We start from the raw sequence: 13526 nt of genomic DNA, 5'->3' as shown, positions 1-13526 counted from the left end.
ACATATTTTCCTATAGGTTTGTTGGACATTTTTGTCTATTTTGTGAATCTTTTAAACTTTTTTATTTTTATTTTCATTTTTTGTCTTTTTAGGACTGCACCCTCGGCACATGGAAGTTCCCAGGCTAGGGATCAAATAAGAGCTGCAGCTGCCGGCCTACACCACAGCCACAGCAACACCAAATCAAACTGAGTCTGCAACCTTCACCACAGCTCATAGCATCGCTGGATCTGTAACCCACTGAGCAAGGCCAGGGATCAAACCTGTGTCCTCATGGATACTAGTTGGGTTCACTACCACTGAGCCATGACAGGAACTCCTCTTTTTTAAGTTTTTAATAAAATTATTTGTATCTTTTGGCCATGCCGAGCCATGCAGAAGTTCTGGGGGGCCAGGGATTGAAACTGAGCGACAACAGCAATCTGAGCCACAGCAGTAACAACACGGGATCCTTAACCCCCTGTACCACCTGGGAACTCTTGTGAATCTTTTTACATATTTAGGATATTAACACTTTGTTGGTTTAATAAGTTGCAAGTATTTTTTCCCAGTTAGTCATTTACGTTTTTACTTTTTTTAGGGTATTTTTTTTTTCATGTAGCATTTGCTTATCTAATCAAATATATTGATTTCTCCTCCTATCGCTTCTGGATTTTTGATTCATGATGATATTACAGGCTTATTTGGTTTTAATCTGCATGAAAACTTATTTAAATTGTAAAAAAATGATCAGTTCCTCATCATTTCTAAGCTTCCTGTGTAATTATGATTTGCTTTTCCACATTCACTTTATTAATATTCATTCTGAATGAAAGTTCTCGCTAGAATGCCAGTTCCGTGAGCTCAGGATTCTCACAGAGATGGAGATTTGCATGCAGAGGCTTATGGAAGAGTCAGTCCCCTTGGAATAGCACCATCAGGAATCCAGGCAGAGGGAGAAGTTGAGCTGTAGAACATTCACACCAGGGAAGGCACGTGACCTGGGATGAGGCGGCTGCTCTCAGCTAATGGCAGCACGGAGAGAGAGACTCGTTGCTGAGGTCTTAGCTGGGGCAATGAGTGTCCCAGGCCTGAAGGGACAGCTTTCTCCCTGCTGTGTTCTCCATGACTAATTATGCCTGGCACATGATGGGTGAATGATTCATTCACATCTTTGGTGAATGAATGAAAGACAAACAAGAACGGAAACCCAGATTTCTGGGTCTTGGGCTTAGGCTGCCCTGCATCACAACTTCAGGGTGGGAGAGAGGGGAAAAACCCTGAGCAGGTGTGTTCAGATTCCTTTCCTGTGCTTCTCGTTTCTTCCCCAGTTGCAGCCCACTGGGCGGTCTGGCTCAGTTGGCGCTGGTCAGGGCTGGACCTGGCTGGGCTGGGCTGGGCTGGCCGGGAGAAGAGGGGCCCTCAGTGGAACCCTAGGCACTGTGACTGCTGCTCTTTGGACATGCATCGCCCTCGTGAGCTTTCGGTTCAATTTATTTTATTTTATTTTTTTATTTTATTTTATTTTATTTTATTTTTAATCTTTCTCTAGCACTCCTTGAAGAAAAGAGGAACCCGTTCCCTGGGGAAGACCGACAAGAAGCCTTCGGTGCAGGTACTTCCCATCAGCCTCTGAAGCTCCTGTGCAGCCCCCACTGGCAGCTTTTAGTTTGAAGACCCCAGGCCTAACTCCAGGTGGCCCAAGAGCCCCCAGGGGTGCCCGCCCCTCCCTACTCCATCCTCCCCTTGTTCATTTTCTTAGCTTTGCTGCCTACTTCACTTCCACAGACTACCCCCTGAGCCCATGGTTCTCACTGGCTCTGCTGGATAAAGTACTTATGTAGCACAGGTCAGGCATAGAATAGTTAGTCTCCCTAGGAATTTCACTCCTGAATATGTATCCCACAGAACTGAGTGCTTATATCTATGGTAAGATGTACCAGGAATATTTTTTTAAAAAAGGATGCAATTAGTCTCTAGTGGTCCTGGATTGTCAGGGTATCAGGCACTTTTTTTTTTTTTTAATGGCCACACACAGCATATGGAAGTTCCCAGGCCTGAAAACGATTAAATCTGAGACGTGGCTGGGACCTGTGCCATAGCTGCATCAGTGCTGGATCCTAAACCCACTGTGCCAGGCCGGGGATTGAACCCATGCCTTCGCAGCAACCTGAGCTGCTGCAGTCAGATTCTTAGCCCACTGCACCACAGTGGGAACTCCTGAGGCATTATACATTGTCTAATTTTCTTCATGGTCTGTGGGGGGGCGGTTATCACTGCACCATTTTTCAGATGAGGAAACCACAATGTCAGTGGTAGTAGCAGCAACGGTCACCCTGGCAAAATGTCACCTACTTTAGGAAGCACTCCTGGACTCCCCAGACTATATGTGGCGCCCCATCTTGGCTGCATTATCAACATCCTCCTCTCTGCTTCCCCTCTGGACCCACCCCCCAGCTCCTTGAGGGTCAGGGCTGTGTCCCCAGCATGTATTAGTGCTCCCTTAAGCGCAGTTGCTGAGCCTCCCAACACTCATCTTGCTGGGTCGTGTCTATCTGTTCTAGGAGGACAGCGCCGACCTGAAGTGCCAGCTGCACTTTGCAAAGGAGGAGTCGGCCCTCATGTGCAAGAAGCTCACCAAGCTGGCCAAGGAGAACGATGGCATGAAGGAGGAGCTGCTCAAGTACCGCTCGCTCTATGGGGACCTGGACGGCGCCCTGTCGGCTGAGGAGCTGGCTGACGCGCCCCACTCGCGGGAGACCGAGCTCAAGGTACATCTGAAGCTGGTGGAGGAGGAAGCCAACCTGCTGAGCCGCCGCATCGTGGAGCTGGAGGTGGAAAACCGCGGTCTGCGGGCTGAGATGGACGACATGAAGGATCACGGTGGCGGCGGCTGCGGGGGCCCCGAGGCCCGCCTGGCCTTCTCTGCCCTGGGCGGCAGCGAGTGCGGGGAGAGCACGGCGGAGCTGCGGCGGCACCTGCAGTTCGTGGAGGAGGAGGCCGAGCTGCTCCGGCGCTCCTCAGCCGAGCTGGAGGACCAGAACAAGCTGCTGCTGACTGAGCTGGCCAAGTACCGCTCGGAGCACGAGCTGGACGTGACGCTGTCGGAGGACAGCTGCTCCGTGCTCAGCGAGCCCTCGCAGGAGGAGCTGGCAGCTGCCAAGCTGCAGATCGGCGAGCTCAGCGGCAAGGTCAAGAAGCTACAGTACGAGAACCGGGTGCTCCTCTCCAACCTGCAGCGCTGCGACCTTGCCTCTTGCCAGAGCACACGGCCGATGCTGGAGACGGACGCTGAGGCCGGGGACTCCGCCCAGTGTGTGCCTGCTGCCCTTGGTGAGGTCCAGGGGCCCCACGCCGCCCGGCTCTGCAGAGCCAGGGAGGCCGAAGTGCTGTCTGGGCTTCGGGAACAGGCCGTCCTGGTCAGCAAGGCCATTGATGTCCTGGTGGCTGATGCCAACGGCTTCTCGGCTGGCTTCCGTCTGTGTCTGGACAACGAATGTGCTGACTTTCGGCTGCATGAGGCCCCCGACAACAACAGCGAGGGCCCCAGGGACACCAAGCTGATCCACGCTCTCCTGGTGAGGCTGAGCTTGCTCCAGCAGGAGCTCAACGCCTTCACACGGAAGGCAGACTCGGTCCTCGGGGGTCCCACCAAGGAGCAGCCAGAGCCTTTCTCGGCTCTGCCCTCCTTGGGCTCCCAGGGGCCCTCCAAGGAGATTCTTCTGGCCAAAGACCTTGGCTCAGACTTCCAGGTAAGATGGCCCAGTCACAGGCCTTATGACCTTTTTTTTTTTCTTTCTTAGGCATATGGGAGTTCCCAGGCTAGGGGTCGAATTGGAGCTATAGCTGCCAGCCTACACCACAGCTACAGCAACGCAGGATCCAAGCCTTGTCTGCGACCCATACTGCACTACCTACAAGCCTCGTTGCTCACTGCAACACTGAATCCTTTAACCCACTGCGAGAGGCCAGGGATCAAACCCGCATCCTCATGGATCCTAGTCGGGTTCATTACCGCTTAGTCACAACGGGAACTCCCTCGGGTCCCCTTTAGCCACTGTGCCCACTCTCAAGGGTGACCCCTCTCTTGACTCAGTTTTGTCTGTCTTTGAACTTTGCATAAATTGAATCACACAGTACACACTCACCTTTGCCTGGCTTCTCTCACTCACCAGGATGTTTGTTGTCTCAGGTGGCAATTGTTTGTTCTCATGATGATACAATCTCACGGAGTGAATACTTCACAGTCCACTTACTCATTTACTATTGGTAAATTAAAGGATCGATTCCAAGGCCCTGTTTTTTGCCAGGTTGTTCTTTCTTCTTTCCTTTGTTTCTTTTGCAATTTTGTATTTTAAAACAAGTATTATTTAAAACAAACCAAAAAATGCTTTGATCAGACCCTGTGCAAAGGAAAGAAACTTGGTTTTCTTAAGGTAATGAACTCCCATCCAGGTACTAACCAGGCCTGCCCTGCTTAGCTTCCAAGATCAAACGAGATCTGTGGCACAGAGGAAACGAATCCAGCTAGCATCCACGAGGAAGTGGGTTCAATCCGTGGTCTCGCTCAGTGGGTCGGGGATCCTACATTTCCGTGAGCTGTGGTGTAGGCTGGCAGCTGCAGCAACGATTCGCCCCCTAGCCTGGAAATGTCCATATGTTGCACGCGTGGCCCTTAAAAGCAAAAGCAAACAAAAATAACTAAATAAATAAAAATTTTAAATAAAGGTAATGAACTAACTTCCTGCCTTGGTGTTCCCAATGTGGCACAGCAGAATCGGCCCCATGTTTACAGCGCCAGGATACAGATTCAATCCCCAGACCAGCACAGTGTGTTTAAGGATCTGGCGTTGCCACAGCTGCAGCTTAGTTTGCAACTGTGGCTCAGATCTGATGCCTGGCCTGGGAGCTCCGTATGCCATGGGGAGCCAAAAAAAAAAAAAAAAAAAAAAAAAAAAAGTAATGAACTTTCAGCCTTGATGTTTATAAACTACTATTAGAAATATTAGGAGTTCTCGTCGTGGCGCAGTGGTTAACGAATCCGACTAGGAACCAGAAGTTTGAAGTTTGTGGGTTCGATCCCTGCCCTCGCTCAGTGGGTTAACGATCCGGCGTTGCTGTGAGCTGTGGTGTAGGTCGCAGATGCGGCTCGGATCCCGAGTTGCTGTGGCTCTGGCGTAGGCTGGTGGCTACAGCTCCAATTGGACCCCTAGCCTGGGAACCTCCATATGCTGCGAGAGTGGCCCAAGAAATGGTAAAAAGACAAAAAAAAGAAATATTAGGAGGGAGGAGTTCCCGTCGTGGCTCAGTGGTTAACGAATCCAACTAGGAACCATGGGGTTGCGGGTTCGATCCCTGGCCTTGCTCAGTGGGTTAAGGAACCGGCGTTGCTGTGAGCTGTGGTGTAGGTTGCAGATTCAGCTCCGATCCCGCGTTGCTGTGGCTCTGGTGTAGGCCAGCGGCTACAGCTCTGATTAGATCCCTAGCTTGGGAACCTCCATATGCCACAGAATTGGCCCTAGAAAAGGCAAAAAAGACAAAAAGAAAGAAAGAAATATTAGGAGGGAGTTCCCATCATGGCTCGGTGGTTAACGAATCCAACTAGGAACCATGAGGTTTCGGGTTTGATCCCTGGCCTCGTTGAGTGGGTTAAGGATCCAGCGTTGCTGTGAGCTGCGATGTAGGTGGCAGACACAGCTCAGATCCCGTGTTGCTGTGACTCTGGCATAGGCCGGCGGCTACAGCTCTGATTAGACCCCTAGCCTGAGAACCTTCATATGCCGCCAGTGTGGCCCTAGAAAGCAAAAAAAAAAAAAAAATTACAATGGCAAATGCAGGAGTTCCCATCATGGCTCAGCGGTTGACAAATCTGCCTAGCATCCATGAGGACGCAGGTTTGATCCCTGGCCTTGCTCAATGGGTTAAGGATCCGGTGTTGCTGTGATCTGTGGTGTAGGTCACAGATGAGGAGGCTTGGATCCTGCATTGCTGTGTCTGTGGTGTAGGCTGGTAGCCACAGCTCTGATTCAACCCCTAGCCTGGGAACCTCCATATGCTATGGGTGCCGGCCTAAAAAGACAAAAAATGAGTAAGTAAATAAAATAAAATAAAATAAAATAAAATAAAATAAAATAAAATAAAATAAAATGGCAAATGCACTTGTCTGTCTCCTCTACCCCCTGAAAAGCACTACTGCAAAAGTAATTCTTAGTCATTCAAAGAGTTTCAGAAGTACCTCAGGTAAAAAGATGAAGCCTCCTCCTCACTGCTGCTTACTCCTTAAAAGTGCTGCGCTTTTTTTGTTTTTTTGGTTTTTGGTTTTTTGGCCAAACCCACAGCATGTGGAAGTTCCTGGGACAGGGGTGGAGCCTGCACCACAGCAGTGACAGTGCCCAGTCCTTAACCCACTAGACCATCAGGGAGCTCCCTAAAGGTTCTGCTATTAGAGTCTGGAGCTAGTTACCTTTAGTCTCTTCTGCCCGTGCCTCTAGGTGCAGCCCCCTGACTTCAGGGACCTGCCGGAATGGGAGCCCAGGATACGAGAGACCTTCCGCACTGGCGACCTGGACTCTAAGCCCGACCCCAGCCGGAGCTTCAGACCTTACCGAGCTGAAGACAATGATTCCTATGCCTCTGAGGTGGGCCTCAACCTGAGCAAGCAGCGGGGAGGGTAGGAGGAAGGGGCTGAGGCCTCTTAAGAGCGGGTTGATCCAGGAGAATCTTAGCTGGTGATGATGTGGGTTTTGAGTAGTCCCTTTGGTTTCAAGCTTCCTGACAGCAAGGGCTGAAAGGAAAACAGGGAAGTTTTTGCCATTCTCATGGCATGAGAAAAGGAAGTTTAGAATTCATCCATGGAAATTAGCATAAGAAATCTTGTTTTCCTATACTAAATTCCACAGGGAATTTAATAATTTATGTCATTTAATGGAACCAGTCCTTTCTTTAGCAGGAAGGCAGCAATCTCTTCAGTCCCACTGACTGGCTGCCAATTGTGGATCTATATATACTGGCTGTAAAACTGTTACTGTCACTTTACTTCTCTGATCCTCAGGTTTCTCATCTTTAAAATAAAGGTTGAAAGGATTAAATACATGAAAAACCTTAGCTTAAGACCTGATCTGTGTTGGGTAGGCATGAGGAGAAGGATGACAGCACGTCGCTGGGCCTCAGGGGACCTTCCAGTGTGGCTGTGTGGCCTTGGGCATGTCTCTACTCTCTGGCTGCAGCTTCCCCGTCTGTAACATGGGAGGATTAGAGCCAGTGGAAGCTGTAGGATTTCTAGGACTCTAGGAATTCTGGGTGCTTCTGAGCCACTCCCAAACCTACTGAATCTCTCCCCCAACACTGTAACGAACCTGAAGCAGGAAGAGGCTCCTATGGACAGGATGGGGCCTCCCTGAGACTCCTGAACCATGGAGAGCCCCGTGAAGAGCCCAACCTGAGCATCCTTTTCTTCATAGTGTCCCTGGAAAGGCAGGTTTGTGGTCCCAGAAAGGCCAGTTTGTACTGTGTAGGTGGAGAAGCCCTTAAAGCTGGTGCGTCGAACTCTTAAGTGGTCTGAGTTTCCTAGCAGCCAGGAGGGGAGTGGATGGGAATCAAGGGATTCTCAGGGGGGGGGTTTTGTTTGTTTTGTTTTTTTAAACATTCAAGGCATTTTTTGAAAATTTGTGTGCAAAGCACTGTGTTAAGAGCTCACCCTTTATTTATTTATGTTTGGCCACACCCATGGCATGCAGAAGTTCCTGGGCCAGGGATTGAACCTCCACCACCACAGTGACAATGCTGGACCCGTAGGCCACCAGGACACGCCTACTTACTTCTTACTTTTTGAGAAAAAAAGTTAGGCCAGCTCACCTGCAGAGAAAATAATTTCCTACATACAATCAATTACTGTTTAATTCAGCCACTCTTTATTGAGAAGGTATAATTTGCCAGGCCCCATATTGGGCACTGAGATTAAGGAGACCATCAGAGATGGCAGAGAGAATTGAGCCCGTAAGGATTTTTCATACAAAATAGCTTAGAGGATATGCCTCAAGCCAGAGTGCCTCCCATTGCCAAATTTTCACATTATTGGCCAGATAATAAATGTTTAGTTTTTTACCAGAGGGATATCTTGCCATACCTGCAGACTTCTTACGTAGGAGTAGGAGCTGACATTTTTGCTTTTTATTTCACTGCTTAACATGACAGGATAGAAATTTCCCTTTATTAGTAAAAGTACGTTTAGAAATCTTTTTTTTAATGAAAAATACTCAGGGTTTTTTTTGGGGGGGTTGTCTTTTGTCTTTTGTCTTTTCATGGCCACACCCATGGCATATGGATGTTCCCAGGCTAGGGGTCCAATTGGAGCTGTAGTCGCCAGCCACAGCCACAACAATGCAGGATCCAGGCCACTTTTGCAACCTACACCACAGCTCATGGCAACACTGGATCCTTAACCCACTGAGTGAGGCCAGGGATCAAACCTGTGTCCTCATGGATACTAGTGGGGTTCATTAACCACTGAGCCACAATAGGAATGCCATACTCAGTTTACTCAGTAATTGGCAAATAAAAATGCAACAGGATATTCCCTTGTGGTGCAGCCGGTTAAGGATCTGGCATTGCTGCAGCTGCAGCATGGGTTCAATCTCTGGCCCAGGAACTTTCACATGCTGTGGGTATGGCCAAAAAAGGAAAGTGCAAACAAAGATATGTTATTAGATTTGAAGGGACCAAACAGATTGATAATACCCTGCATTAGTGAAAGCAAAGAGAACCAAATATTTATTACATGAGCAAGGTATGAGCAATCCCTATAAGCTTCCTAGTGGGAAAGGTACATATAAGAAAATCTTTTGGAGTTCCCATTGTGGCTCAGTGGTTAACGAATCCGACTAGGAACCATGAGGTTGCAGGTTCAATCCCTGGCCTTTCTCAGTGGGTTAAGGATCCAGCATTGCCATGAGCTGTGGTGTAGGTCACAGATGTGGCTCAGATCCCTCGTTGCTGTGGCTCTGGTGTAGGCCGGTGGCTACAGCTCCAATTAGACCCCTAGCCTGGGAACCTCCTTATGCCATGGGAGTAGCCCTAGAAAAAGCAAAAAATACAAAAAAAAAAAAAAAAAAAGAAAAGAAAAGAAAAGAAAAGAAAATCTTTCAAAAAGTTTATAATAGTCTGACTCAGCAATCCCATTTCTAGAGTAATCTCCAAGAAATAACAGGACAAGACTAAGAATGATGGCTTTAAAAATAACTAAAAGTTCTCTTAAGACATTAGTTAAATGTATCATAGGAAAACTTTTAGAAATTTTTTTTTTTTTCTTTTTATGGGCTCACCTGCCAGAAGTTCCTGGGCTGGAGGGCAAATCAGAGCTATAGCTGCCAGCCTATGCCACAGCCACAGCAACACCAATTCCAAGATGCATCTGAGACCTATGCCGTACACTGCGGCAACACCAGATTCTTAACACTCTGAGTGAGACCAGGGATCGAACCCACATCTTGACAAATACTATGTCAGGTCCTTAACCTGCCGAGCTGCAATAGGAACTCCCAGATATCATTTTTTTTTTTTTTTCTTTTTGCCATTTCTTGGGCTACTCCCGTGGCATAAGGAGGTTCCCAGGCTAGGGGTCAAATCGGAGCTGTAGCCACCGGCCTATGCCAGAGCCACAGCAACTCGGGATCCGAGCCACATCTGTGACCTACACCGCAGCTCACAGCAACACCGGATCCTTAACCCACTGAGCAAGGCCAGGGATCGAACCCGCAACCTCATGGTTCCTAGTCGGATTCGTTAACCACTGTGCCACGACGGGAACTCCTAGGAACTCCCAGAAATCTTAATTGAAGTATAACAATGCAGTAAGGCACTCATATTGTGGGTGGACAGCTTAAATAATTTTCATAAACTGAACACTCTTATGTATTCAGCGAGCAGATCAATGAACAATACATGACCTGTCCCTGAAAGCTTCCCTTCTAGTCCTCATCTTGCCACCATCCTGACTTCTAACAAAAGAGATTTGTTTTGCCTGTTAAGCTACAAATCCTTATAAACACAATTTCCCTGAAAAACGTAGTTTTATTGTCATTTTTATAGGATTTTATTAGACTCATTATAAACAAATAACTGTAACAGAATCCCTAAGCAGCATAGCATAAAGATATAAAGAAGAAAGTCAACATCACACGATTATCACATAGTTAACTTTAGTTCGTGTGTGTCTCTGTCTTTGTTTTTCTACTGAGGTATGTATATTTACCTGTCTATTGAAGTATAACATAATAATATACATAAAATAAAGGACACTATCCTTAAGTGTAAGTTGAATGCATTTTTACATATGAGTAGGTTGATTAAACACATTTGTTTGATCCCCATCGTTTATTATCTAAGTTATTTATAAATGATTACAATTATAAACAATGAGATGAACATCTTTGTGAATTAAACTTAGTTTTCACAGTCAAATTTATTTTCCTTAAGTAAGTTTCAGGGAGAAATGATCAAGTTAAAATTATAACAGTAGCTAGATTTGATGTGCACTGTTTGATTTCATCGTCATGGCAACCCACCAAGCTCGGGACAGCCCTCCTCCCTGGATTGTACTTGAAGGACAGTTCAGGTTTGACTTACTGCTGTTGCTCCCCACCTCCCTCATCCTTTGACCACAGCTTCTGCCCTCCTCCTTCTCTCTCCCCCGTCCTCATTATCCGTGTCCCTCATTTCGACCCCAGATCAAGGAGCTGCAGCTGGTGCTGGCTGAAGCCCACGACAGCCTCCGGGGCCTACAAGAGCAGCTCTCCCAGGAACGGCAGCTGCGGAAGGAGGAGGCTGACAACTTCAACCAGAAAATGGTGCAGGTGGGTGGTGCCCAGGGCCCTCCCTGCACCTGCTGCAGCCCCTCTTCCCTGAACTGAAGGCAGAAAGCTTAGAGGTCCATGGACCTTCAGAGGCAAAGACGTCCAGGGGAAGCCTGTGTTTTCCCACCCCATGCTCCCCTGGGGACTGCATTCGCTGTGCTAGACTGGAATCCTGGGCTTGTCATTGACGGCCTGTGTGACCTCAGGCCCATCCCGCCTCACCTCTGGGCCTCAGTTTCCCACCCATAAAATATTGCCCCCAAATCTGTATTAGAAAGCCTGTAGGCCTGGCTGGTAATCAAGATGGTAGTTCTGCTAGTAGAAGGAAACTATTAAGCCCTTACTGTATAGCAGGATTGCAGTGCACTTTCCACACATCACGTTTGTTCGATTGTTTGTTTGTTTGTTTGTTTGGTGGCGCCTTCTACGGAGTTCCCAGCCAGGGATCAGATCCTAGCTGCAGTTGTGACCTATTGCAAACCCACGGCAACACTGGATCCTTCAACCAATTGAGCCAACCCCAGGGATTAAACCCGTATCCCAGTGCTGCAGAAATGCTGCTGATCCCTTTGCACCACAGCGGGAACTCCTGTCATGCCCTTGAATCCTCGGGTTTTCCCCTGTGAGGTGTCCTCATTTTACAGTTGGGGAAACTGATGCCCAGAGGGCTGAAGTGCTTTGCCCGGGGTTACATCTGCAGGGCGAGGTGGGCCTGGGATTCTAGTCCAAGTTATGGGCTCCATCTGAGCCTTGACACCACATGGCTTCTTGGGTATTGATGTTCTCAGCATTCCGAGCACGCCCTTTGCTCTGCACGTGGGTCACCCCTCCCTGCCATCATTGCTCATCCTCCCAGGTGACTCATTAAATATGAGAGTTCATGTGAAACATTAGTGCCTGCTATGTGCTCATTAGATGATGTCATATCAGACAGAGCCACCAGGTTCAAGGCCCAGCTCTTTCACTGGTTGTTACTATAATTGCTGCTGTTTCTATGAGTTTCTCTTCCCTGGAGTAGCGGAGGGAAGTGGTAATTTCACAACAAACTGCTAGTGGTGGAATCCCAGGCAGGGATCACCAATAGGCACCACCAGAATTTTCCTTCTCTGAGGCTGGGAATGGGGTGGCTCACACGCTTGTCCCCCTTGCAGCTGAAGGAGGACCAGCAGAGGGCGCTCCTGAGGCGGGAGTTTGAGCTGCAGAGTCTGAGCCTCCAGCGCAGGCTGGAGCAGAAATTCTGGAGCCAGGAGAAGAACATGTTGGTGCAAGAGTCCCAGCAGTTCAAGCACAATTTCCTTCTACTCTTCATGAAGCTCAGGTGGTTCCTCAAGCGCTGGAGGCAGGGCAAGGTTTTGCCCAACGAGGGGGATGACTTCCTTGAGGTACGGTCCAGTGTCTACCCCCCCACCCCCACCAGGACTGGGACAGGGACTGGGGTAGGGGAGAGAGGACCAGAGGGACACCCAGCTGGGTAGACACAGCCCTGGGGCTCAGATATGTGCCATCAGCTTGCAGCTTCCATCCTTCATGCACTGGCTCATTCAGTTTGTTGAGAACCATCCCTTTAGTGGATGCCAGGGCAGGTGCAGGGGATGCTGCGGTAAAAAGGAAAGACGTGGTCTCCGCCTCACCAGGAGAAAGTCTCTTTGGGGGCCGGTAGGTCTTTAGTGCTTGTTGGTTTCCCTTTTTAACAAACCTGAGTCTTCAGCAAGCAACAGTATCTAAGTGCCTTTAATGATCTAGTTTTGTTGCAAATCTATGTTGTTGTAATGTAATATTGTAAACTATGGTATGTATTAATATTTTTTACTCCCTTAAGGTATCACTCACATACAGAGAGTGTATAGCCGACGGAGTTTTTATGCATACCCCCCTCCCCCCCTCCCCCCGGCAGATACGTAGAATAGCACCTCCCAGATTGCAGTGCGCATATTGCCAGTGGCCCAGGCAATATGCCCAGCCTGGTAGTCAGCACCGTTCTGACTTCGTACACCACGGATTAATTTTGCCTATTCTAGAACCTCATATAGTAGTCTTTTGTGTCTGGCTTTTGCTTAATATAATTCTTTGAGATTCATCCACGTTTTGCATGTAAAAGTAGTTCATTCTTTATTGCTGCTTATTTTTCACTTAGGGAAGTTAGCTATTTTTTAATCTTTTAAAAATTTATTTACTTACTATATTTTCTTAGCTATGTTGAGGCACATGGGAGTTTTCAAGTCGGATCAAACCCTTGCCACAGCAGCGACCTGAGCCACAGCAGTGACAATCCCGGATCCTAAACCCATTAGGCCACAAGGGAACTCCTATACCTATTTTATGGTTAATGTTATCTTTGACAATGATAATGGTCACTAGCTCTCCAATTTTAGTAGTAGTATCAGCTTCCTTTTAAAATATATTTATTTAACTAGAAAGAGTAGGTTGACATGAAACGTTGATGATGGAACTGGTGGTATTAGGCAAGAAAGTTGAGGAATGGAGCTTTGGGAATGCATGAAGTGTGGGAAGGACTCCTGTGGCCCATTTGTCCCTCAGCCTGTGCAGGACCCTTTGTCCTCAAAGCCCTGCCTCCCATCATCATCAGCATGCTAACATTGCTCAGAGAAGGGGGCAGGTAAGGATGTCATACCTCAGTCACATCTACCTGAGTGGCACTGCTTACCTCGGCCTTGGCTTTTTAGGTACAAGTACCTC

At 48.1% G+C, this 13526-nt stretch overlaps 1 protein-coding gene across 1 annotated transcript in view; it reads left to right on the top strand.

Annotated features, from left to right (window-relative positions):
• Positions 1-13526, top strand: part of SOGA1 (suppressor of glucose, autophagy associated 1) — a 78701-nt gene that overhangs the window by 40826 nt on the left and 24349 nt on the right. The window contains exons 4-8 of the mRNA XM_005672920.3: positions 1532-1594; positions 2544-3731; positions 6471-6617; positions 10704-10829; positions 11981-12211. Coding sequence (XP_005672977.1) covers positions 1532-1594; positions 2544-3731; positions 6471-6617; positions 10704-10829; positions 11981-12211 — 1755 coding nt within the window. The remainder of the gene's footprint in view (positions 1-1531; positions 1595-2543; positions 3732-6470; positions 6618-10703; positions 10830-11980; positions 12212-13526) is intronic.

This window comes from Sus scrofa, chromosome 17 (genome assembly GCF_000003025.6).
Source record: "Sus scrofa isolate TJ Tabasco breed Duroc chromosome 17, Sscrofa11.1, whole genome shotgun sequence".
Taxonomy (NCBI): domain Eukaryota; kingdom Metazoa; phylum Chordata; class Mammalia; order Artiodactyla; family Suidae; genus Sus; species Sus scrofa.
Note: the sequence above shows the minus strand (reverse complement) of the source record. Positions and strands in the feature narration are given on the sequence as shown.